General features: G+C 64.1%; 1 protein-coding gene across 6 annotated transcripts; it reads left to right on the top strand.

The window, feature by feature from the left end:
* The first annotated feature begins 1,542 nt into the window (after positions 1 to 1,542).
* CEP131 (centrosomal protein 131) lies at positions 1,543 to 21,518 on the top strand. Of its 6 annotated transcripts, none has more exons than XM_019465960.2 (27): positions 1,543 to 1,757; positions 1,899 to 2,104; positions 3,921 to 4,122; positions 4,735 to 4,844; positions 5,313 to 5,427; positions 5,626 to 5,765; positions 9,903 to 10,016; positions 10,855 to 11,010; positions 12,281 to 12,398; positions 12,711 to 12,827; positions 13,075 to 13,240; positions 13,718 to 13,812; positions 14,267 to 14,563; positions 14,704 to 14,880; positions 14,955 to 15,074; positions 15,244 to 15,369; positions 15,749 to 15,865; positions 16,663 to 16,765; positions 17,495 to 17,696; positions 17,882 to 17,989; positions 18,071 to 18,188; positions 18,585 to 18,659; positions 19,537 to 19,679; positions 19,758 to 19,935; positions 20,015 to 20,178; positions 21,136 to 21,196; positions 21,274 to 21,518. In XM_019465960.2, the coding sequence occupies exons 3-27, from the start codon at positions 3,937 to 3,939 to the stop codon at positions 21,346 to 21,348; spliced, it is 3,381 nt and encodes a 1,126-aa protein (XP_019321505.2). In that variant the 5' UTR covers positions 1,543 to 1,757; positions 1,899 to 2,104; positions 3,921 to 3,936; the 3' UTR covers positions 21,349 to 21,518. The 6 variants fall into 6 exon arrangements, with proteins under 6 accessions (XP_019321505.2, XP_019321499.2, XP_053748255.1 ...); XM_053892280.1 differs by having other exon boundaries at positions 1,544 to 1,757; positions 14,267 to 14,449; XM_053892279.1 differs by having other exon boundaries at positions 1,544 to 1,757; positions 5,638 to 5,765.
* The last annotated feature ends 4,223 nt before the right edge of the window (positions 21,519 to 25,741 follow it).

The raw sequence follows: 25,741 nt of genomic DNA on the forward strand, positions 1-25,741 counted from the left end.
AAGCTGGACACAATCCCCACGTCCCTCAATCGATGACCGATAGAGCGTGGTTCACCACGCGGTGGAATCGAGTCGCCAATGGATCGATCTCACAGTGCTGAGTAGAAGAAGCCAGACCCAAGGCTACATTCTGTAGGATTCCATCTCTGTGACATTCCGGGATAGACAAAACAGTAGCGACAGAGCACAGATTAGTGGTGGCCTAGGTAAGGGGGTGGCTGGCTTCAAAGAGGCAGCCCCTGGGTGTTTTGTCGAGGGATGTTCCGTACCTTGATGGTGGTGGTGACACAGCTACGTGCATCTGTCAAAACTCACAGAACTGCAGCCCCCAAAGTGTGAATTTCTTCGTATGTAAATGTGTGTTTTTAAAAATAAAAAAGCACTTACTTTATAATAAGTGCCGTAAAGACCAGCCAACGTGCAGTGTTATAGTTTAAGGGGTAACTTTTATTGTAGAGGCCAGAGGCTTCATGGAGAGGGCGTCTGTGTTGGATGTTAGGGGACGCAGGACTGGGGCTTCCCGGGCGAAGGGAGCACAGACAGGTGAAGGGGCACGAGGTGCCTGTGGCTTCCACCTGCAGGGCAGGGAAGGCAGTGCAGTGCCCGCTTTGGGACACAGGACACTGAGGGAAGGGCCTGTGGTCTGGACTTGGGGTTACAGGTGGAAACAACTCCCAGGCAAAGACTAGTGGCGTTAGGGGTGGGGGTGACTAAAACTTTGGAGAAGGAGGCCAAAAAAAAAAAAAAACCCAAACAAAAAACCCTGAGTAGAAGAATGGAGAGGACAGTCAAAACAAAACATGTGCCACCCAGGGGTCTTGAGAGATGAAGGGAGGTGGGCCTTGGGTGCCAGGTTCAGTGACCAGGTCCTGGGGCAGGGCTGCAGGAGGAAGGGAGCCAGCGGGTCTCTGGGAGGTCTGGGCCCTAAGTGGAGTTTTTCAGGGAAGGGGCGCAGCGGGACCCACGTGTCCAGAGCAGCAGTGGGGAGAGAGCCAGGACCGCGTGGGAGCCCAGCAACGGAGTGGGAGCCCGGCCACGGCAGCATGGAAGACCGGACTGCGTGGGAGCCCGAGGAGGACGTGGGAGCCTGGGGACAGCGTGGGAACTCGGGGGCCGCGTGGGAACCGAGAAGGGCGTGGGAGCCCGGGGAGGACGTGGGAACCGGGACCGCGTGGGAGCCCAGGGCCGCTAGGATGCCAGCGCAGGCCGACCGGGTCGCTCAGAAAGAGGGGCCCGGAGCGCCACGCTGCCCGCCCCGCCTTGCCCTCGGTCCTTTCTCTTTCCCCGCCTCTTCTCCCTGAGGCTCCGCCCAGGTCCCGCCCCATACCAGCAGAGATCCCGCCTCCTCTGACTGCGTCCAATCGGCGGCCCGCTGCCACCAGCGGGGGGCGGGGAGATGCGCCGCTCCCCGAGGCTCCTCCCACGCCTGAACGTCCCGAAGGACAGCCAGGCGCCCAATGGGCTCTCGGGACGGCCGGAGCGGGCAGCCGGTCGGCCAATCCGGAGGCGGCGCGGGCAGGAAAGGCGGGCCTCGGTGACGGACAGGGGAGGAGGTGCCAGGCTGGTTGCTGGTTGCTAGCTGCCGCCGCTCACACTACGGCCCGGTCGCTTCATTGTCACCTGGGCCTCGGAGCCAGGGCCAGGGTGCGAGGTCGTCAGCCTGAAGCCGGGGCCCCGGGCGTCCCACGCCGGAGGGCCTCGCACATCCCCCGCGGGCCGGCCTCGCAGGCTCCGCGCCCCAGGCCCGGCTCGCGCAGGTGAGGGGGTCCCCGCGCAGGTGACGGGCCCCAGCCCCTGTAGGTGAGGGCTGCCGCGCAGATGAGAGGGGCTCGCGCGGATGAGGGAGTCCGGGGCCCGCGCAGGTGAAGTCTTTCCCCCTTGTCCCCTACCCCGTGCAGGTGTGTCGGGGTGGGGGGCCTGCACCGGTGAGCGGAGTCCAATCAAAGGTCTCAGGTCCCACCACCTTGAGCCAGATCCTTGGGAGACTGGGAGCTGCCCGGTGGAGAAGCTGCCAGGGGTCCTGGGTCAGCCCATCTTGAGGAGTCTGGGCAGAGGCCCTGGACACCCACCGTGGGTTGCTGGGAGAGACATCTTTGTCTGCAAGGTGAGGTCTGGCCTGGAGGTTTCCACGGAGAGGCTGTGTTTACCATCCCGCGTGCTGCCGCTCCCGTGGCTGGGAAAGCTGGCCAGCCTGGGTCCAGCTGGGTGTGGCCAGTGCCCTGGGGAGAGGAGGGTGTTAAATTTCACCCACACGACCGGAAATGCATACCTGAGGACACCGGCCTGGTGAATGGCAGGACAGCTCTGTGCTCCAGGCCGGAGAGGCAGGGGCACCTGGCCACGGGGCGCCCCACATGTGTGTGAGGGGGCTGGGGGGCTGAAGGAGGCCGCGGCACTGACCTTGGGTGGTAATGGCGTGTGCCCGTCGGCCCACCAGAGTCCTCGGTGGCAGGGAGGGCTGCCTCTTCCTGTGGTACCGGCTCGTGCACTCGTCCACTCCTGTTGCTTGAGAGCTTGCCACATGCCAGGGCCGCGTGGTCCCTGTCCTCACGGAGCTAATGTTCTTGTGAGGGGGTCGGACGTTGCAGACCGCCCATGAGGCAGGGTGAAGGAAAATAAAGCAGGACGAGGGAGCAAAGTGATGGCCCGGTGGCCCTCTGAATAAAGGGGGTGCCTCGTGACATCCCAGGGGAAGAGGCTCCCGGCAGAGGGACCAGCAGGATGGAAACTGGCTGGCCCAGTTTGAGGAGCTGCAGGAAGGCTGGTTTGGCTGAAGCAGAGCGAGGGGTGGCAGTGAGGAGGTCACAGAGAGAGCAGGGTCAGATCTGAGGGGTGTTGGGCATTTAGACTTTATTCTCTGTGCCAAGCGGACCCTCAGAAGGTTTTCAGCAGGGACACAGTGTGATCTGAGACCTGGTGGGGAAACATCAGCCCCGGCCGCCGTGCGGGGAGGGGCCGGGAAGGCGCGGTGCGCTTGTCCGGGTTCAGGGAGAGGGGGCTCAATCCGGGTTGTGGAGGGGAGGGATGTGTGGGGAGAGGGCACAGCTGGCTGGGTTGCTGAGGGAGCAGGTGTGGCGCTGAAGGGGAAGATGTCAGGATGAGGTCGAGGTCCTTGGCCTGAGCCAGTTACAAAGCATGACCCCTGGGGAGGGGGCAGCCAGAGGTGGGAGTCAGGGTTCTGTTTTGGTCTCTCTGGGGCTGAAGCGCCAAATGCACGGCTGGTCATGAGCCAGGAGTTAGGGAACCGAGGGGGGCAGGAGCTGGCAGCCGCTGACTGAAGCCGGGAGGCCAGACGAGGTCCCCCAGGGGAGAGGATGGGTGGAGGAGAGGCCGGGGTTGAGCCCTAGGGGCCCTCCGACTTCAGAAGTGGGAGTGGGGGGGGCAACAAGGAAAGCTGTGAAGGGTGCCTGGTGCCAGGAGAGGTGGGGGGGGGGGGGACCTGGACACGAGAGGGCAGATGTCACATCGCAGAAGCTCATGGGTTTCTGGAGGTTCCGAGGAAACGGAAGGGGTTCCGTGGCCAGACAAGCTGTGGCCCCTGGGTTGGGCAGCGTCAATGAGACCAAGTCCTGGTTTGAACGTGTTGAGTGTTTACGTAGCCGCCTTGTCCACACCTCAGGACGACCCCAGGAAGAGGCACTTTCTCAATACCCATTTTACAGATGAAGGAGGTGAGGCTCAGACAGGTGGAGTAGCTGTCTTGGGGTGGGGCATGGGGTAAATGCTGCCTCAGGCCACCCTCAGGCAGGGTCCCTACGGAGAGGTGTCCCTGTGGCCCGGAGCCCTGCTCTGCCACGTGGCTTCTTTTCCCGACAAAGGAGCCCCACCGCCCAGTGAGGAGGGTGGCGGTGGTGTGGTGGTGTGCCGGGAGGCCTGGTTCCTCAGAAGGCATCCCCCTGCACCTCTTCTTGCCTGCTCAGGGCCCTTGCAGCCTCCATGAAGGGCTCCCGGGCCGCCAGCGCTCCCTCCGGCCCCCCCGAGGGCAGCCCAGAAGGTGTGAACCTGAGCCTGACGGGCCTCCCTCCGCCTGTGTCCTGGCGCCCCAACAGCGCCTCCGCCGCCAAGCCTATCGCCCGCTCCTTCTCCGCGGTCTCGGGCAGTGAGCCAAGGAGGAAGGCACTGGTGAGTGCTGGGGCCGGAGGTGTCCAGGGCCGGCGGGGGCTCCAGCTCACAGATCGGAGCGATCTCCCCAAGAGGTCAAGGCCAGGGTCGGTCGCCGGTCTGAGGCAGAACCGAAGTCACCAGCCTCTCGGCCGCTCTCGCTCCACCAGCTTTAGGATTTGGGTCCTCAAGAAGCAGGGTGACCTGGGGTGGGGGGAGGAGATAAGCCCCCGGTGGCCTTGAGGAAAGCCCGGTGGGCAGGCGGGCGGCAGGCGCTGCGGCGGAAGCGAGCCTACCACGTTCCCTGGGTAGCGGGTGGTGGGGAGGACGAGGCCGGAGGACGAGGCCGGGCAGCCTCTGCCGAAGCCCCCAGGCCAAGCCTCACGCACTTCCTCCCGGACCCTCACCAGCCAGGGGTGAAGGGTGCCCACTTCATCCAGGAAGACGGGGCTTCTAGAGGCTTCCCGCGGCCATGCCCGGGACCCTGCACTGCTCTCGTCCACGAGAGCCGGGAGACCCTTCTTGCCGCGTCCACCCGCTCGCCCTGAATCTGTTCTTCCAGGCCTGGTGTGGCTCGGGGTGAACTGGTGAGTGTCTGAAACCCAGGGGACGGCTGTTTCTTCCTTTCTACAGGAGGCCACAGGGCCCGGAGGTTCCCGAACCATCAACAACCTTCGCAGATCTAACAGCGCCACGCACGTCCACCAGCCACCAGCCGGCCAGGCGTGGACCGGCCCCCTCAGGTGACCCCTCCCCCTCAGGTGACCCCCAGCACACTCCTCTCCTGCCTCCGTCAGCCCTTCTTCCAGCCCACAGCTTGGCCACAGGCTGGGCAGCGGGGCTTGACGCGACCTGCACCCAGGCCAATGCTGCGCTGGGCGGGCGGGCCGAGTCTTGACCCGTCATGTCTGCGAGTAGAGATGTGGACCCCAGGCCAGCGCCCCCCATACCTGCTTCTTTCCCTTTGTCCCTGCTGCACTCTTCCCGTGGGTGTCGGGGTGGCCGCGGCCCAGGGTGTGAGCATCTTTCTCAGGCACGGTTGTCAGATTATGGCTAAGAATCGACAGTTAAGCTGTTGGCTTGGGAACAGAATTCCCTTCCGGTGACCCGGCCCCTCCCGGCCCCTCGGAAGACGTGCCCATCTGTGCTCCTGGAGCCGACCCGCCCAGACGGAGTGACTGTCCCTGCTTGGCATCCTGTCTCCGACACAGGCCAGCCGAGGACCCCCACTTCCTGACACTCTTTGAGGGCAGCCCTGGTGGGAAAAAGAGGCTGACCGGTCTAAGCAAGGCCCCCAGCGAGAGGGGAGCCACGTGGAATGTCCTGGTAAGGGCCAGGGGCTGAGTCTAAGTGTCCCTTCAAGAGTGACACCCGGTTCTTTGCTGTGGCCGCACCTGTGGGAGGGGCCGGCCGCAGGGAGGGGGTCCGTGTTAGCTCCCCATCCGTGTGCGAGGCAGTGGGGGACCTGCCCGGGGCCTGGGGTCCGCGGCCTGTGCAGCACATCACGGTCTGAGGTGGCGTCAGTGTCCTCGACAGGATGACCACCCCAGGGCCTTCGACCCGCCACCCGACTCCGGGAGTCCTGGCACCCTCAGCGCGCCGGTGGGCCCACGGAGGAGAGAGTGCACCGTTCCCCTGGCCCCCAACTTCACTGCCAACAACAGGTGGGACCTGAGGCGGGTGCCGCACAGGGACCCCAACCGCTGAAGCGCCTGGGGACTGACTGTCTTATTCGTGGCAGGTGCCCTGTGCTTTGGAATGAATGACTGAGGGCACAAGTGACTGGTTTTCTCCACCCAGGGGCCCGGAGGGGGGGGGTGGGGGGAGGCCACAGGGTGGCACCTTGCACCTGGGGAAGGAGGCTGCAGGGAGGGGCCCGGGGAGGGAGGCCATGGGGTGGCACCGTGCACCCGGGGGCTCTGCTGGCCCAGGGTTGCTCGCCCAGGGCTCCTGCAGGCCTCCATCCGCCCTCTCCTCTGTGGAGCGGCCTGTCTCCCCAGGACCCGAGACGCCCGGCTTAGCTCTCGAAGAGGTCGGAGTAAGGCCCTGGGGAGGTTCTTGGGCCTCCGGGAGGGGTGGAGCAGGTGGCCTTAGGCGGGCCCTGCTCACTGGGTGCCGAGAGCTGGCTGGTGTGCAGGCCGCACCGCCCACGGCAGGACAGAAGCAAGCACGTGCAGAGGGATGGCCACGACGCTGGGGTCTGCAGAGGGCTAGGCAAGCTGGCCTTGGTGGTGGGGCTGGTGGCCGGTGGTTGTCAGGGTGGGCAGGGGGCCTGGAGAAGCCGCCGAGGAATTCAGGGTCGGCACAGCCGCCCTCGGCTGCAGAGCCGGTCCCCCTCGCTCTTGGCCTCAGGGGGCCCGGTGGGCAGAGGGACAAGGACATACATGTGCCTCAGTGCAAGAAAGAACTTCTTAACGCCCAGAGCCATGCATCAGAGGAAGAGTCTTGGATCCTCTACCAGAGTCAGCACGGGAAGATTCTTCCTTTTGGTGCAAGAATTTAAATTAACATTAATTTTGGAGGCACCTGGGTGGAATCAGTCGATTCTCGATTTGTGCTCAGATCACGATCTCATGGTCGTGGGATGGAGCCTGCTTGAAGTTGTCTCTCTCTCCCTCTGCCTCTCCCTCTGCCCCTCCCCTGCTCACACGCATGCGCGCTCCCTCTCTCTAAAAAAAACTTTTTAGATTTTAATTTCTGTCAGTGATGCATGCACACAGCTAAATAGCGGAGCAGTGGGAGTGCCTGGAGGGCTCAGTCGGTTGAGCGTCCGACTTCGGCTCAGGTCATGATCTCATGGTTCGTGGGTTCGAGCCCCGCGTCGACCTCTGTGCTGACAGCTCAGAGCCTGGAGCCCGCTTTGGATTCTGTGTCTCCTTCTCTCTCTGATCCTCCCTGCTTGCTCTCTCTCTCTCAAAAATAAATAAAGATGAAAAAAAATGCTTTTAAAGCAGAGCAGCACCACACACTTAAAATAAAAACAACAAACCCACTATCCCTTCCCCCAGAACTGAGTCCTGCTTCCCGGAACCAGCTTTCTTTCTTTCCTTTTTTTTTTTTTTTTTTTTTTTAACGTTTATTTATTTTTGAGAGACACAGAGAGACAGAGAATGAGCAGGGGAGGAACAGAGAGAGAGGGAGACACAGAATCCGAAGCAGGTTCCAGGCTCTGAGCTGTCAGCACAGAGCCTGATGCGGGGCTTGAACTCACGAACCGTGAGATCATGACCTGAGTCGAAGTCAGTTGCTTAACTGACTGAGCCACCCAGGCGCCCCTCTTTCTTTCTTTCTATTTATTTATTTATTTATTTATTTATTTATTTAATTTTTTTTTTAACGTTTTATTTATTTTTGAGACAGAGAGAGACAGAGCATGAATGGGGGAGGGGCAGAGAGAGAGGGAGACCCAGAATCCGAAACAGGCTCCAGGCTCCGAGCCATCAGCCCAGAGCCCGACGCGGGGCTCGAACTCATGGACCGCGAGATTGTGACCTGAGCCGAAGTCGGACGCCCAACTGACTGAGCCACCCAGGCGCCCCTCTTTCTTTTTTTTTTTTTTTAAAATGTTCATTTGCTTTGAGAGAGAGTGAGCACACGTGCAGGGAGGGGCAGAGAGAGAGAATCCCAAGCAGTCTCCATGCCTTGGGGGCCGATCCCATGACCTTGGGATCGTGACCTGAGCCGAAATCAAGAGTCGGACGCTTGACCGCCTGAACCTCCCAGGCGCTTCTGGAAGCAGCTACTTTCAAGCAGTTTCTTCTAGTATTTTCTAGAAAACAGTTATGAAAGCGTGCTCGTGGTGTTCGTTGTTGACTGTTTTCGACCTTGGACGCATGCAATCCACGTGGCAGGCGGGCCTTTGCTCCCCTGTGGCCGCCTTGTGAGTCTTCCCCTGTCCCTCCACACTGGCAGAGCTGAGTCCGTCAGACCTGGGCCACGGGGCCACGCTATCGCGCAGGGGCTCTTCCCGGTCCGAGTTCTGAGTTCACAACTTTTTTTGTTGTTGTTGTTGTTGTGGGACTTGGGAGCACTACTTAACCTCCCTGGGCCCCAGGATGCTCATTTATACTAAGGGGCCTCCATTGTGTCTGCCCCACAGGGTCAGGAGGGTTTGACGGGTGAGCCGGGAGCCTCTTAGAGCAGCGCAGTGCACCTGTCTTTCCCAGAGCTAGAAACGATCGCTCCTTTTTCCCTAGCTGCTTGTCTGTGTCTCGGCCGCCTGTCCCAGACTTGACAAGAGAAGGCTGAAACTGGCCTCTGCACCGGGAGCCCAGCAGGGGCTCCTCCTGTCCCAGGAGCCTGGCTTCTCCCGAGGTCCCAGCTGTCCGCCCCCCGTGCGACCTCCGCCTCCTCTGTCTTCTGTGAGCACATCCTCCGCCAGACTCCGGAGCCAGGGTGCTGGGCAGGGAGAAGTTTCAAGACTGTGCGCAGTTGTTCCCTTTCTTTGCGCCGCTATTCCCAGGATTGGGGTTGCTGAGCGGATCCGACTACGGGCACCGCTCCTGTCTCCTCTGCCTTCCGCTCCGTCCCCGTGCAGCCCTCCATTCCACGAGCGCCTCCTGCTCCCGAGGGCGTCTGCCTGCCTTCCGGCTCGGGGCGCGTGGTTTTCCTTCTTGCGTCTCTGACGACAGCGGGGAACAGTGGCTGGCAACCTGCACCAGCTGCGGCGGGCGGGGGGGAGGGGGGGGGCTGGCTGGCTGTTCGTCCCGCCTCTGCGCGCAGGGACATCTGAGGTCACCGTGCTGGGAATGTTGAAGGTGACAAACGTTGCAAGTCCGAGCTTTTCCTGCCGAGAACGGGCTGGTAACGCTTGTCCATGCGGCCCGGCCATCAGCATGGATTCTTTGGGACACCCTCCCTCTGCTTAGTGTCGTCTCCACCACATCCTGTTTGTTGGCCTCTAGCATGCGGGTTGTTCCTCAAACGTCTGGAATACTGGCTCTGGCAGCATCTAAGAGGGGGGCCCTAAAAGTTGCCTGGTGGCTCACTTGGGGGTGCCCGGGCAGGAACCCGGCTGGTGTCCTGGGGGTCCGCACATATCAGTGTCTGGGCGGCTCAGCCTCTCTGGATGCGGGGAGCGGGGGGGCGGTTCTCTGGTCTCCTGCCTCGGGGTTAGGTACCTGCCCGCCACTGCTGTGGGCCCAGCGGGAGAGGGCACGGCGGTGTCCTGCTCAGTGCACAGACCTTGCTTCTCCTGCAAGGCCAGCCTGTGGTCTGGAGCGCAGGGTGGGCTTGGTGCCTGGGTGCGAGGGTGCAGGAGGGATCTGGGGTGCAGCGTTCCTTTGGAAGAGCCGGGCGCCCCCACTTCCGGCTCATGCCTGGGGCTCCAGGGGGGCAGACCAGCCGCTTCGGGGCCTCTCCCCTGTCCCTCCATGTGTCAGTTACCACTGGCCCTTCTCATCCTGCTAAAACTTTGCAGTCGTGTCCTCACGGCAGCCTCCTCCTGCATTCCCTTGGTCCCTGTGTGTTTATACCGCGTGTGTTCCTTCCGGTGGGTGAGAGAGGGGCAGGGAGAGAGCGGTGTCTGCCTCCCCTCGTGTTTCCCTGGCACAGAGACGCCCATTCTCTGTTGACGGATGGCCTGACCTTCTCCCTGCAGCACGTCTCTGCTGTCAGCAGACACCTCGGGTCCTGCTCTGTGAGAGTCCCTGGGTGGAGCTGTCCCGGGTCCCGAGAAGGCCCCCTACTGTTGGTGTGGTGGCCGCGGTGGGGCCCCAGGGACAACTGGACGGTGCCGCGGTGAGACGACTCGGGCTGTGCCGCCTCCCGGAGCCTGACGCCACCCCTGTGTCTTCCTGCAGGAGCAACAAGGGTGCCGTGGGCAACCGCGTCACCACCATGCTGCACAACCGCTACACCCCCTCGGAGAAGGCGCCACCGCCCAAGAGCTCCAACCACACGGCTCCCTCCCTCAAGTAAGGCGGGCTCTGGCCTGGGGCAGGTCCAGGAGCTGATGCGCGGCGGGACCCCGGGCGCCCCCGGAGCTGCGGCCCTCGCCAGCGGGGGGCACCGGGGCAGAGAGACACCAGACCTGGGTGGGCGATCACCCCCGGTGAGGGGTCCCTGCCGAGGAAGCCGTAGCCTCTCCCCGAGTCTCCGGCCCCCTGGCTGAGGCCAGAGCAGCCCGGACCTGTCACCCCCACCCCCCTGCCCGGCACACCCAGAGTCAGGGACTGCCCGTCGGCTGTCGTGGGTCACCGTCTGGCTCTGGAATCTTGTGACTTTGAGGCTTTTTCATTTTTTATTATTTTTTTTTTTTTTGTTTATTTATTTTGAGAGAGAGCGACACACGTGGGCATGTGCTTGTGGGCATGTGCACATGTGCACAGGGTTGGGGGAAGGAGCAGAGAGAGAGAGAGAAAGAGAGAGGATCCCAAGCAGACTCCACACTATCAACAGAGCCCGACACGAGGCTCAACCTCATGAACCATGAGATTGTGACCTGAACCCAAGTTGAGAGTGGGATGCTTAACTGAGCTACCAGATGCCCCAGACCTCTTTGCTTTTTGTAACGGAAAGAGCCCAGTAACCCACGACGTGGGCCCTGTGTGGGGGGCAGGTGGTCCTGGGGATCGACTAGCGTGTGGGAACCGGGGGCCATGCCTACCCCCAATGTTCTGTGGGTGTGTCCTTCCAGGCCCAAGGCCCTGGGATGGGGCTGAGGCAGCCCCGCTTCTCGAAGGCAGAGCTGCCCACCGGGGCCGTGAGTGGGCCTGGGCCGGCACAGCGAGCCCCTTCTTCTCTTCCTGTTAGCAATATCCTCAAGGCGGCCACCGGTGAGGGGGAGAGCGGCGGCTCCGGGAAGCCACACAAGAACTTTTCCAGCAGCAACCACGTGGCCCAGAACAACGCCGGGGCCACCCCGGGCCTGCTCAGACGGAAGGAGGTGACAGAGGAGGAGGCCGAGAGGTGACCGCGGGCTGGGGGCCGGGAGGGAGCCTGAAGCTCCCCTGATAGAAATTTCCACTTAAGAAAATGTCAGGAAGAGGCAAATCTGGAGAAGGCGGAAATAGAGCCACAGCTGCCTGGGGCCCGTGGCTGCAGGAGGGGGTCCTTCCGGGGGTGACAGAAATGCTCTGAATCTGGGTCACGCTGCCAGTCGTACGACCCTGTAAATTTATGAAAAACCATTGAACTGTATACTTAAAATGGATAGATTTTATGGTATCTAAATTGTACGTCACTAAAACTGTTAGTTAAAAAAGCATTAACTGGAAGGAAGACATAAAACTAAAAACACCCCAAACAGCCTTATGGCCCCGTCCCCTGAATCTCGCTCCAGGGGGGCGATGAGGGTGGGCTGCAGCCGGACCTTCCGCCGGGGCCCCCGGTCCAGGGTGTCGCTGCCGGTCAGGAACCTTGTGCTGGTCAGAGTGTGGGAGCCAACACCTGGTGGGTGGCCACCGCTGCTGTCCCGTGGGAGCCTGGGGACGGGGCCCTGGGGGTGGGCGCGTGGGAGGAGCCGGCAGCCAGGTGCTTCCCGCCTGGCTGTGCATCAGCGTACAGGCCCCTCTGTGCGCCTGTCCCGAAGCCGGTGACCATCCATGTCCTGGATGCTCCGTTAGGGCTTTGGCTGAGTAAATCGGCAGGTGGTCCTTAGAGCCGGGGTTAAGGCTTTTTAGAGTTTACTCAGCTTTACTGAGTCAAAGTGATTGATGTATGATAAAATGCACCCGTTTTAGATGTATTGCTGGCTGAGTTCGGGCGCGTGTATGCAGCCCTGTGGTCTGCAGGTACAGCCACCAAGACACAGGACGTCCGTCACCCCCAGAACCCCCCGGAGGGCTTTTATCCAGCTCCAGACCCCACCCTGGCCACACCCATCTGTTCCCTTAGGGCTTTGCCTTTTCTAGAATAGTCTATGGCCCGAGCACTCAGCCTGTGGCCTGTCATGCCCGGCCAGGTCTCTGGTTTGTTGCTTTTTGTTGGTGAATAGCGTCCACCGTCAGGACCGCAGCGCCCACCCACAGACCCACAGCCGGGTGTGCCGGGCACGGCGCTGGGCCTTTGGGTTATTTCTGGTGACTGCACACAGAGCCTGCGAATGGGCGTTTTCACCTCCCCTGGGGAGTGCGGCTGCACACTCCCTCAGGGGGCCCAGGGGGGAGAGGCCGTCACTCACTCGGGTCGGCGGCTGCCTGGGGCCCTGCCTCAGTCCTGCGTCCTCCTGCCCCCGCAGGTTTATCCACCAGGTGAACCGGGCTGCTGTCACCATCCAGCGCTGGTACCGCCAGCAGGTGCAGAGGCGCCAGGCCAGAGCCGCCTGCCGGGAGCACCTGCTCACACCGAAGCGAGAGGTCAGCGGGGGTGTGTGAGCTGTGCCCCGAGGAGGCAGGCGGGAATCCCAGGGGTCCCGGCTGCATACAGTGGGGTTTCTGGGACCAGCGGGATTGAAACGTGGAATTGCCCCATGGGCCCACACCCCATGTGGGGGCTCCCTTCCTCCCTGCCCTGAGTCAGGGCCCCTGCTCCGAGATGCAGAGCTGTCTCCCCACTCGAAGGAGCCGCTGGCCACCCGCAGGGAGGCAGGCTGGGGGGCGGGTCCCGTGGAAACCCAGGTCTGGACGAGCAACCCCACCTTCGCCATCAAACCAGCTGTGGTTCCACAGGAACAGCGGCAGCAGCTGGGAGACAGGAACGTGCCGGACCTGCAGCAACAGAAGGAGGCGGCCAGGAGGAAGGTCCGGGAGGAGAAGGCGCGCCAGGCCAGGCGACTGGCCGTTCAGGTGCCTGGGGTGCCCTGAGCAGGAAGCCCAGGGCGGAGTCAGCAGACAACTGCTGGGTACACCCCCTGTGCCTGAGAGCGAGACTGTGCTCCTGGGGGACCTCTGCCTGCTGCCTTCCTTGAGCCCTCCTGCCCCCAGCCCCTGGACGCTGGGCCTCGGGGCAGCTTGGTGGGGGGAGGGGGGACGGGAAGGGCAGGGCAGCCGGCTTGTGCTGGGCGAGGCTGCTCAGAGGGGCCCCTCACGGCAGGAGCTCCAGCAGCAGAAGCGAGCCCAGAAGTCAGGCGACCCTGAGCCTGGGCTGCAGAAGGAAGCGCGAGAGACCGAGAAGCCCCAGCCGGCTCAAGAGTCCGCCCTGAGGCCGGGCAGCACCGCTCGGGCCCACCGGACCCACAAGGCCAATAACACCAGTGCGGGTGAGCCCAACAGAGGCCTGCCCCACCTCTGCCTCCCAGCTCTAGGCACTCTCAAGGTCATGGCCCTGCCCCGTGCCCCGCCCCCTCCCTCTGGGAGGGCAGCGGCCAGGAAGGAGGCGTGGCCTCTGCTGCCGTCCCTTGGCCCCGCCTGCTTCCGCCCTGGAGGAGGGGCCTCGGCTGTGCAGCCCCCTCCCGCTTCTCCACTGCCGCCCCTCTTGTTCTGAAGCTGGACACGATGACCCTAACGACCAGTCAGGCCGAGGGTGTCTGGGGTGGTTGCACCAGTTTCCCTGACCTTTCACCCCAGAAGGTCAGGGTTCCGGAATGTTCCCTCTGCTCCGCATGCAGTCTGCCGTGGTCCCCGCTGCCACGTGCTCTCCCTCCCGTGCCTGTGGTCTCTTCTCAAGGGGCCCTCCAGATTTGCTGCCCCCCGGTGGGGCGATGCCCCCGTGACCAACGCTCTGCTCTGTCGTGCAGGAGCTGGCTTCCGTTCCGCAGGCGCAGAGGACCCCTGCCATCTGGCCTCCAACTCCTCCCCAGAGCCCCGGCAGTTTCCAGAGAACAAGCCTCAGGTGTCCATACAGCCCTTTCTGTCCACCCTCCCCCTCAGCCTGGGTGGCCCGAGCCCGCCCCTGCGTGGCTGTGGGGTCACTCAGACTGGGAAAGGCTGCCCGGAATGGGTCTTGTTGCCCTAAGGCGGGGCAGGGGGGGGGGGGGTCTCACGATGGCCCTCGAATCCGGCTGGGCTCTCACAGACGCCCTGGGGTGGGGCCCGAAGTCCGTGCCCACAGAAGAGCGCAGGAAGCTCAGAGGTTGGGTGTGGGCCGAAGCCGCCGGGCCGAGGGGCGAGGAGGCCCAGCCACCCTTCTCATTTTCCTGGAGGTGGGTCGGGGTGCGCCTGATCCATGTGGCTGAGTGGCCGTGGGCCGATGCAGAGGAGGCCTCCCTCTCCCCGCCTGCACAGTTCTCTGGGGGTCTCGGCCTCTAATGGCCTCAGCGGTTGTCCCTCCTGCCTGTCTGCTGCAGGATGCCGGCTCCCAGGACGTGGCCAGTGAGGATGTGGAGGTGGTGGGTCCCGCCAAGGGCAAGGCCCAGTCCAGGGCGACCCTGGACGAGCTGCTGGCCACGCTAAGGCTACTGGAGGAGGAGCCCGAGCCGCTGCCCAACCCCAGGGCCTATCACAAGGACAAATACTCCTGGACCGACGAGGTGACCGCGGGCTGCCCAGGAGTGGGGAACGGGTGCCGCCTCTCCGCCAGCGCGCCCCTGGGCGATGCCCCGCAAGCATCCGGGCAGGCTGAGAGGCCCTTCCTTCCAGACCAGGTCCGGCCGCCTTCCCCAGCCGTCCCTGCACTCGCTCCACCCCTGCCTCCCACCCGGGGGTCCCTGAGGAGCTCCCGGAGGGCCAGCCCAGCGTCCTCGGCCGCCCCTCAGCCCCTGATGCCGTGCCCCCTCCCCTGTAGGAGGACGATGCCAGCTCCCTGACAGCAGACAACCTGGAGAGGTTTGGGAGGCTCGGCACGTGTGCCAGTCCCCCCGAAGACGGGACTCTGCTCTCGGAGGCCAAGCTGCAGAGTATCATGAGCTTTCTGCACGAGATGGAGAAGTCGGGCCAGGACCGGCCGGCCTCAGCCCCTCAGGTGCGGAGGGTCCCCGGGGAGGGCGCCAGGTCATCGCCCGCCTGGCCATCACCTGACTCACGCCGCCTTCCCAGGGGCTGGTGCCGGACGAGGGGCGCCTGGAGCCCACGTCCACGGTGAGCTCGTCTGTGATGCGGCTGAAGCTGGAGGTGGAAGAGAAGAAGCAGGCAGTGGGGCTGCTGCAGAAAGCCCTGGTAACGTCCCGCCGGTTCCCCGTCCCGTCCCCGTCCCTGTCCCCATCCCTGTCCCCGTCCTGGGCCGTCATCCGTCACCACCCTGGCAAATCCTCACACACGCTGCGGGGCCATTACTGCTTTGCCCCTGGTCCCCAGTGTCCCACCTCTCCTCCCCCCACCCCCCCAGGTGCAGCAGCGGGACCTCACCGTCCGGCGGGTCAAGGAGACTGAGAAGGAGCTGGGCCGGCAGCTGCGGCAGCAGAGGGACCACTACGAGGCCACCATCCAGCGGCATCTGTCCTTCATTGACCAGGTGCCACCGCCTAGGCAGTCGGGCACCGGGGAAGAGGGGCCGGGACCCGCTGGGCCCAGGGGGTCGTTGGGTTCCAGACTGGCTTGGGCCGCACGGACACTTCTAGACCCACGGGGCTTCCTGGCAGGCCTGCTGCTCCCTTGTGTAGAAACCGCAGCATCTTCCGTGTGGGAGCTGCTTGACGGGCCAGCCCAGGGCGTCACTGGGTGCTCTCCCGGAGGCCACGTCCCCCGGCCACGCCCCTTGTCCACAAGCGCTGGCTCCTGCAGTCTCGGCCCCAGGGGAGCCCAGGAGGGGAGGGGAGGGGAGGTCAGTGGTCACAGGGGCAGGCCCCCGTCTCAGGGCAGCCACCTGAGCCCCGGCCCTTGACCCGCCACAGCTGATTGAAGACAAGAAGGCCCTGGCAGAGAGGTGCGAGGCCGTGGTGGCGGAGCTGAAGCAGGGGGACCAGAGGCGCAGGGACAGGGAGGCCCAGGTGCAGGAACAGCATGAGCTGGTGAGCCCCTCGGGTGGGCGGCCGCGGCTGGAGCGGCAGCTCTGCAGCTCTCGGGCCCTGTGGGCGGTGGGGAGGGGGGGGAACAGCCTCAGAGCAGGGGAGTCATGGGGGGTTTGAGAGCAAGATCACTGGGCCCACCGTGGAGGCTCGGGCCCGTGCCCCACACCCGGGACGAGGTGCCGCCCCAGCCCAGGCTCGTCCCTCTCTGGGCTGGAGCTGCGCTGGGTGCTAGACCCTGGGGCGGAGCCGGTTACCCCTCCCGTGTCACATACAAGGAGGCGGGGCTGGGAGGAGCCACCACCTGCCCTCAGTGCTGGCTGAGTGGGAGCCTGAACTGCCCCAGCTCTGGGCCCCTGGGCAGAGGGACCTCCCCTAGCTTTCCTGGCTTTGCCGCCGAGGCCCGGGCCCTGCCTCATCGGGCTTTACTGGCAGCACCAGCCTTCTCCCCTGCCCAGCTTCACTTCCCACGGTGTGGGCGGCGATGGCCCCCAGGCCGAGAGCTGGCTCTGGGGGAGGGGGGAGTATCAGCATTGTTAAGCCCCCTCCCCCACAGCGACCGCAGGGGACAGCCAGGGTTGGGGGGCCTTCCGTCACACAGAAGTGGGGACTCGGGGTACCCCAGTAGGGCCTCTGCAGGCCGATTACTTTCCCCCATCTCAAGCCTCCAGACTGGATCCTGCCTCCACCTCCAGGGAGGGCAGAATAGGACCACTGGCGAGTGCAGGGCCCCCGGGGCGGGGGTGGGGGGTGGCTGAGGGGCCGGGGTCTCTGTCGACTTCCTGTCTCCTTGCTGGCAGGAGATTAAGAAACTCAAAGAACTAATGAGTGCCACTGAGAAAGTCCGCAGAGAGAAGTGGATCAATGAGAAAACCCGAAAAATCAAGGAAATTACAGTCCGAGGTGGGGACCGGCCACACCTCGCTGGTCAGATGCTGACAGGCCACGTGGCCCAGGGGGAGGCATGGGGGCCTTTGAGCAGGAACAGCAGTTTCGGTTATGCCCGCAGTAGAGACGACCTTCCAGGGCAGCTACGGGGCCTCAGGTGCTGCCGTCCAGCCAGCTTCAGGCCCGGAGGAGGCAGGGAGGGGGCTGGCCACACAGGCCAAGGACCTGGGACGAAGGGTGGGTCCAAGAGGAAGGGCGTTGCCTTCCCTCTGCCGCCTGAACTCTTTTACCTTCCGGGGGTGCCAGCCAGGTGGGAGCATGGGGGACACACGGGGTTCCCTGCCACCTGGTTAGAGAGTAGGTCTGAGGGCTGCACCCACCACGCCTGGCCTGCGCCCGGCCCTCCTGCTCTAGGACACTCTCTTCCCCAGTGACAGTCGCCTCCAAGGGGAGACCCCTTGGGCCAGAGCTCCACGGAGGCTGCAGGGCCGCCCGGAGGGAGACGGATGGTCGTGGGCCCAGGTGGACTCAGCCTCGCCTCCACTGGAGCCTGGGGGGGGGGGGGGGGGAAGGGGATCCCCTGGGGGGGGAAATCTCCTGGCTGGATTGCAGTTCTGGTGTCACGGTGGGCGAGAATGGGGGGTCCTCTACAGCACTGGGGGCAAGGGTCAGGGCTGTAGGCAGCCGAGTGGGCAGAGGTCAGGGCTCCTCTGCGGCCCCTGCACAGCGGCGCCCTCCCTCCAGGCCTGGAGCCGGAGATCCAGAAGCTGATCGCCAAGCATAAGCAGGAGCTGAAGAAGCTCAAGGGCCTGCACGAGGCGGAGCTGCTGCAGGCGGACGCGCGCGCGGCGCAGCGCTACGGCCGCCAGGTGGAGGAGCTGCGGGAGCACCTCGAGCGCGAGAAGGAGGCGCTGGGCCAGCAGGAGCGGGAGCGCGCCCAGCAGCGGTGCGTGGGCCCCGGGGACGGGACGGGAGGATGCCGAGCGGAGCCGGGGAGGGCGGGGGACGCGGAGGCTGGCGCCGGGGGCGTGGCCTCCCCGCAAACCCCTTGAAAACGGCGGTGTCCCGGGCGGGGGCGGGCCGGCCGAAGACGTGGCGGTCGCCCCCAGCTGAGGCTCTCTCCTCCCTCAGCTTCGAGCAGCACGTGGAGCAGGAGCAGCGGGCCCTGCAGCAGCAGCGACGGCGGCTCTACGGCGAGGTGGCCGAGGAAAAGGAGCGGCTGGGCCAGCAGGCAGCCAGGTGCCACCGGGAGGGGCCCGGGCGCCGACGGCCGCCACCACTCCCCCACCCAGCTGACCTCTCACCTCCCCCTCCCCCCAGGCAGCGGGCAGAGCTGGAGGAGCTGAGGCAGCAGCTGGAGGAGAGCAGCGCTGCCGAGGGCCGGGCCCTCAGGGCCGAGTTTGAGAAGGGGCGAGAGGAACAGGAGCGCCGGCACCAGGTGGGCAAGCCCGCGACCGCCGGCGCCCGCCTCGCACCTTTGCCCTGGCGCTCCCCCTCCCCCGTCCCCCTGCGTCTCCTGCGTCCCCGTGCACCCGTCCACGCCCCCCCCCCCCGTCGCCCCCTCCTCCCTCCCCTCTTCCCTGCGTTCCGCAGCCCTCCGCCCCCGCGCTCCGGCGTCCCCGCATCCCCACCCCGTCAGCCGCTGCAGGACCGTGGGGGCACCGTGTCAGGGTCACTATCCGTGCCTGACCCCACCTGCCAGAATGGCGGCCACTTGGAGAGCTGGGCAGATCCCGCAGACCGTCTCCCCTGCTCCCCTGCACACCCTCAGCCCAGCTGGCCCTGGGGGGCGGGGCTTCAATGCCTGCTCTCACGGTGTCGCCCACCCCCCCAGATGGAGATGAAGGCCCTGAAGGACCAGCTGGAGGTGGAGCGACAGATGTGGGAGGCCAGCTGTGCCAAGAAGGAGGTGGGGAGCGGGAAGCCGCGGTGTTTCTTCCTGCCCCGCACCCCGGACATCAGAGCAGGCGGCATGGGGTTCCGCGCTTCCGTGGCCTCGCCGAGGGCAGGGTTCCCGGTGTCACGGTGTCACAGTCGGGCAGCTCAGGGGTCGGTGGCATTGTGCTAGTGTGTGTGTGCAGCACCTGAGTGCCGCCAGGAGGCGGGAGAGGTGGGGGGTGGGGGGGCAGACCCGGCTGACGTCAGGGGAGGCTGTTCCTCGCCCCTGCCCTCCAGCTGGCTGCTCTCAGGGTTAACTAACACTCAGCCAGCGAGCAAAAGGGGAACACTTAGGAGGCGGTCTCCCCCCTTCCCTTCCAGTGCCTTCCACAGGCACGGACTGTGCCACCAGGCTCACCCGTCCCGGAAGGAGGCTGTGGTGGACAGGTGCACAGGGCCACACATGAGGCGATGGCCCATTGGCCTAGTGACAAGGCCTCAGCAGTGGCCAAGCAGCCTCCCTGCGTGCCCCGTAGCTGTGCACAGCGGCCACTGTATTTGTGGGGCGTGTTTGCAGATGTGGGCAGCTGGGTCAGAGGGCGTGTGGCGTGAAACCTGACCTGAGTTTCCAAATTGCCTTCCAAAGGCCTGCCCCGTCTGGGCCTTCGCTCGCCAGGCCTGGAGGTGTCCCTTCCTGTTCTCAGAACCAGGATCTGGTCCCTCCTTTGACCCTGGCGGGTCTGGCAGCAGACTGCGGCTGCACCGCTAATGTTTCCACGTGTGCCCCTGCTCTGTCCCGTCCTGGGTCGCCCTGGGTCCGAAGATCCACCGTGTGAGCTGCCGGGTACCGGGGGCTGGACCTGGGGGGACGTGGCCAGCCCCACCAAGCCCCGTGCGCCCCCCCCCAGGAGGCGTGGCTGCTGACCCGGGAACGGGAGCTGAGGGAAGAAATCCGGAGAGGCCGGGACGAGGAGATCGAGCTGGTCATCCGCCGGCTGGAGGCAGACATGACGCGCGCCAGGGAGGAGAGCGAGCGGGCCGCCGAGAGCCGGTGAGGCCTTCTCCCGGCGGCCCCGGCGCGGCCCCGCGGCCCCGGAGCCCCCTGACCCTGCCCTGCCGGCCCCCCCAGCGTCAGGCGCATCCGGGACAAGTATGAGACGGAGCTCTCGGAGCTGGAGCAGTCCGAGCGGAAGCTGCAGGAACGGTGTGCGGAGCTGAAGGGGCGCCTCGGGGAGGCCGAGGGGGAGAACCTGCGTCTGCAGGGCCTGGTGCGGCAGAAGGAGAGGGAGCTGGCCGACGCGGCGGCGGTGAGCAGCGCGGGCAGGGGCGGGCGGGCGGCCCCGGTGCATCCGGGTCCCCGCTCACACCCGCCCCGTGCCGGCCCAGGTGAACGAGCAGCTGGTCGGCGAGCGGAGCGGCCTGGCCGAGGTGCTCCGCCAGGAGTTCGCCGACCGCCTGGCAGCCTCCGAGGAGGAGACCCGGCAGGCCAGGGCCCAGCTGGAGCAGCTGACCCGGGAGAAGCAGGCGGAGCTGGAGGAGGTGCACGGGAGGTGGGCCGCGGGCTGGAGCCGGAGGGGGGGGGGGGGTCCCTGAAGGGCACGGGGGAGGGGGAAGGGGGGGACATGGGCTGGAGCCGGGGTCCCTGGGGAGCACGGGGGAGGGGGAAGGGGGAGACACAGTCTGGAGCCAGGATCCTTGGGGAGCAGAGGGGGGAGAGGTGGGCCGTGGGCTGGAGCCGGGGTCCCTAGGGGGCACGGGGAAAGGGAAGGGGGGGACACAGGCTGGAGCCGGCATCCTTGGCGGGGGGGGAGAGGTGGGCCGTGGGCTGGAGCCGGGGTCCCTAGGGGGCACGGGGGAGGGGGAGGGGGAAGGGGGAGACACAGGCTCGAGTCGGGGTCCCTGGGGGGCACGGGGGAGGGGAGAGGGGGGCAGGGTCCCGCAGCTGCAAATGACAGGACGCTCGGCCTGAGAAAGGGGAGCCTCCTTGCGGCTGAGGCAGAATGGGGCCCGTCAGCAGCTGCTGTGGTCTCCCTGTGAGGCGCGGCCCCAGGGCCCGGCCGTCCCAGCGGGACTAGGGTCTCCCCTCCTGCCCCAGGAGCGCGGCCTCCAGAGAGGCCTGGGTGAAGCAGCAGCAGCTCACGTGTGGGAGGAGTCCCAAGTGGGGGCGGGGGTAGCAGCGGGCAGCGCCCCCAGCCCCGCAGGCCCCTCAGTCCTTCCAGAGAGGCGGGGCTGGGGGCGGGGCCTTTTGTCCTCAGGGCCGCAGGGAGCGGTCCTGGTGCCAGGGTTCCCGCTCTGGGCTCTGGCCCGCCGAGGCCTGTTCTGCGGGCAGCGGCCCGGGGCCAGCCGTGGGGGTCACAGCGCCAGGCGTCAACCCCTCCAGGCGGCCCGGTGCCCTCGGGCGGCAGGGCTGGGGTGGGGTGGGCAGCAGAACTGCCCCTCCCGCTCTTCGGGGGACGGAGGCTCCGCCCTGCCACCCTCAGCTGCCCGAGTCCGTGTTCGCCCCGCAGGGTGAAGGTGGCCCTGGCAAAGAAGGAGGAGGCGGTGCGCGGCCTACGGAAGCAGCACGAGGTGGGTCCCCGAGGCCGGGGCGGGGGGCAGGGGCGGGGGCGGCTGGGGCCTGACCGCAGGTGGCCCGCGTGTTGCAGGCCGCCGTGAAGCGGGCCGACCAGCTGGAGGAGCTGTTGGAGCAGCGCAGGCGGCCGTTCCCGAGCGCCAAGTGACCGAGAGCAGCCCCGACCGGCGGGGACAGCAGGGCTGAGGGCGCCCGGCGGGGCGTGGCCCCCGTCAGGCCCTGGCCTTCCCTCCCCCTTCCCTCCCTCCGCCCCGAGCTCAGGTCATCCTGAGGCTAGAGCCGGGGCTGCGTTTTAACAGTAAAGAGGTGTTTTTAGTACTGGTGTGATTCTGCCTGATCTCTCTCTCCTGGGCGGGGTCCCCAGCGCTGCTCTCAGTCCTAGTGTCTGTGCTCCCGGCCTGTCCCCTCCCCCCTCCCCCCCCCAGCCCCTGGGGGTTGAGTCCCAGCCCCCGAGCACAGGGAATGTCTGTCTGTTCCAGCCTGGGCTCTCCCGGGCTCCCTAGCTGGCCGGCCCTGCCCTCCGAAGGAGCTTGGAGGCTCTTCCCCCGCCCTCTTCGGATGCCCCAGCTGCGGTTGTGCTCCCCCTGTGGCAGAGACCCTCTCATTCCTCCCACCCGCTTGGGGACGCCCCCTGGAAGTGTGCAGCCTGGAGCCCTTGAGAGGTGGGCACTGGGCAGACTGTGCCCAAGAGGAGGGTGAGGCCGCCCCGAAGTCAGGGTGGGGGTGGTGAGAGGCCCACGGACAGGGTGCTCCTTCTCCAGGACGCGCCTCCCCTCCCTCTGCCAGGCGCACTGGGGAGCGTGTGCTGGCCAGGAAGTCCCTCCAGCTCGCACAGGGTGACCTCCTGCACGTGGGTTGTGGCAGGGCCGCCCCGGGGGAGGGCTGAGGCAGCTCGCAGGGCGCTCACTTGCTGGACCGTCCCCTGTCGCTGCCGTTCCCTTCCTTGGGGTGTGTCCAGCCTCGGTTCCCTCATCTGCACAGGAGAGTCTTTCTCCTCTTTGGTGCCAGAGCGGGACGCAGCACGGAGACTCACAGGCCCACTCTGGCCCGACCCCTGCCCGGGGCGGGGGCGTCTGCTCGGGGCCGTCCACGTCCCCTCCTCGTGGGGCCGTCTCGTCCTGTGAGATGCTGGATGGGAAGAAGTGGCCGTCTGGCGTGTGTGACTGGGGCGCCCTGTCTGGGGCTTGAGGGGCGGAGGGGCTGCAGGCCCACTTCCTCCCCGCGGGGCCAGTGTTGCCCCGGAGCTCAGCCCCTCTACCTGCAGTTCTAAGAGTCAGGCTGACCTCCAGACGCGTCCTCTCGAGTCCCGAGAAGGGGGGATGGCTGGGCCCCAGGGGTGGGGGCTCCTTGAGGGGAGGGGCGGCAGGCACCAGCTCAGACCCCTCCCTGGGCTACAGCTGCAGCCAGAAGGAGCCGGCCACTCGCTGCCCTCGGGCCGGCTCCCAGGGGCAGGGTGGGGGCGACACGGGGGAAGAATGGTTCGGACCTCCCCCCTGTCTCCTGTAAAAGGTATTTTTGTCTGAAGCTGTCATTAGGAGTTGCCAGGGGGAAGCCGCTGTAAATTACTAAGCTATGTATTTTTGCAAGTAAGGTGTTCAGCAGGTGGGAAGACAGACAGGGTGGGGGCCAGAGACGGGGGTAGGCAGGAAACCTGTGCAGACGGGCAGAGGTGCTGCTCCAACCTGGGGCAGCCTGACTTCCCAGCCCAGGCAGGACCGGGCGCCACCCGGCAGGAGCTCCTCGAAGCCCCCTATGGGCAGGATGGCGGGGACACCCTGAGTTTCTGACACAGTCCCTTCCCCAGCTGGCTGTGGGTCATAGGGGCAGCTTGGAGGGGGAGATCTCTGGCCCCACCCCACCCAGACCCTGTCCCAAGGCCCACGGCACTTGTGGCCCTCTGACCATGTGCCTTTTTGGAGACCAGTGACAGCACAAATGAATCCCCGAAGTTCCTGTTGGATCAGTGCCAGGCAGAACCATGAGCAAAACAAACCAACAGCCTGCCCTATGGGGTGTTGAGGGCACTGAGGGCAGGGGCCTTGGCCTTTCAGAATTCCTCTACTTCCCTCCCTCTCCTTTAAATTTGATCTTCTTTTCTTTCTCTGACTTCTCAAGAAGTGTTCTTAGATCGCCGATGGTCAGCCTTTCCCTTCCGAGCCCACGCAGCAAACACTCTATTTTCCTCCAAGCAACACGAGACTTGGGTTTATTGTAGTTTCATTATTCTTAGGTTCAAAATATTTTTTCTGTGAATTGTGGGTTGTTTAGCACCGCATTACTTTTCATTTTGGGTTTGCTTTCTCACTTGACTTACCCATGGTCAGAAAACGTGTTCTATGTTATTTCAATTCTCTGACTCCATTGAGACTTGCTTTATGGCCAGCGTTTGGTCAATTTTGGTAACCGCTCTATCGGTGGACGTAAAGAGAATGCAGTTGTTGGATGCAGAGTTGATCTTTATCGTTTGGGTTGAGTTCACTCTTTGTGTTTCTAGTCTTCCATATCCTTACTGCTTTCTTTGCTCCTCACTCTATCAGTCCCCAAGAGGAATGGTAAAATCTGCCCCTGTGGTCATGCATCACCTCTTTATCATCTTAGTTGGCTCATTTTTGCTTTAGGAATTCCAAGGCTGTGTTAGTGGGCGCATACACATTTAGAGCTGTGTGTTCTCCTAGCAGACTGACCCTTCACTTTTATGAAATGGCCTCTTTGTCTAGCAGCGCTCTTGCCTACGGTCTCTGTCATCGGACAGTGGTGACTGTACCAGCTTTCTCACCATACTGTCTGCATGGTGTCTCTCTGCGATTCTTCGTACTTCCAGGCTTTCCGTGCCCTTCCAGTTAAAAACAGCTTGAAACCAGCCACAAATAATATGCAAATTAATGGGCATGGCCAGGGCTGGCCTGTACGGAGCTGCATTTTGCCCCTGATCCAGAGGGATTTCTTCTGCTCTGAGGGGAACTGAGGGGAGGGACTGGGCTAGCTGAGGCTGGTCTCCAGTTTCTGTGAGGACTGGCTTGGTTCTCCTGTCCTCACTCCTCACTTCCAGCCCCTTAGGGCCCTAAGCAAAACCCCTCCTCCTCCCTGGAAGATACCAAACACTCAGGAGGCCACCAGATGCCCTCCTCAGCTGCCCAGCCTCTTGGCCACCGTTACTAACTGGCAGATGCCTGGCAGGGAACCTGTGCCAACGTGAAGCTCAAAGCCGTCCTTCCCTGGGATCTCAGACCCCACGTCCTTGGTGCTTTTTTTTCCTCACAATGAACATAGTAAGTGAATGTTGTAGTGTATTAGGGGCTGGTGAGTGCTACGGGGAACGATAACAGAGCAAGGAGACGACGAAGGCATGGGGAGGGCATGTGTGATGTACAACAGGGGGGTAAGGATTGGCTTCTTTGGGATGTGACATTTGAGGAAACACTGAAGGAGGCAGCAGAGTTAGTCACATGGATCTAATTCTAGGGAAGAGCATGCCAGGCCCAAGAGCGGCTGTGCAGGGGGAGCAGTGAGGAGGCCAGTGTGGCTGAAGTGGGGGCTGAGGTCTGAAGTCAGAGAGAGCATGGGGAGCCAGACACGTGGGCATTCCAAGGACTTGGCTTGACAGGGGAGCTTCTAGAGGGTTCTGAGTGGGGCAATGGATCTGACTTCCTTTTTTTTTTTTTTTTTTTTTAAGTAAGCTCTATGCCCAATGCAGGGCTTGAACTCACAACCCCGAGATCAAGAGTCTCCTGCTCTATCGACTGAGCCAGCTGGGAGCCCCAGATCTGACTTGTATTTTTTTTTATTAAAAAAAAATTTTTTTTTAACGTTTATTTATTTTTGAGACAGAGAGAGACAGAGCATGAACGGGGGAGGGTCAGAGAGAGGGAGACACAGAATCCGAAACAGGCTCCAGGCTCTGAGCTGTCAGCACAGAGCCCGACGCGGGGCTCGAACTCACGGACCGCGAGATCGTGACCTGAGCCGAAGCCGGCCGATTAACCGACTGAGCCATCCAGGCGCCCCTGACTTGTATTTTTAAAGGCTCTCCCCACTGCTGTGCTGAGAACCGATTGTCAGGTGGCAGGTGGGAATCTTATTGGGGGGCTGTGGTAGTCGTCTGGGCTTTCTGAGGGCAGAGCCAGTGGGACCCCCACAAGGGTGGGTAAGGGGAGGAGTGCAAGATGAGATGTGAGTTAGGCCCTTGCTCCTGCCACAGCCCAGTGAGGGTGCTCCGGAGGGGCGCCTTCACTTCCAGGGTGGCCCAGCCACCTTTGGCCCCTCCTTCCTGGAGGGTGGGGAGTCCCATGGAGACTGGAAGAGAGAATCCACCTCCCGTAAACCTCACCATAAGCCACACATGCCCCTGTGTTCACCCTCCACACGTGGCCAGGGGAGGCTGGGAAGGGGGCCCAGTGCTCTCCCCGGGACCAGCCCCAGGATGGAGGGGGAGGGCAGCCGTTACCCTCTGCGTGCACATCTCAAAGCTCCTGGACTGAGCAGCCCCGGGAATGAGGCAGCACAAACAGGAAGGTGCAGGTGGCGAGTCTTTGGGAAAGGCG

Source organism: Panthera pardus, unplaced genomic scaffold, assembly GCF_024362965.1.
Source record: "Panthera pardus isolate Hobbes unplaced genomic scaffold, ASM2436296v1 HiC_scaffold_3, whole genome shotgun sequence".
Lineage (NCBI taxonomy): Eukaryota > Metazoa > Chordata > Mammalia > Carnivora > Felidae > Panthera > Panthera pardus.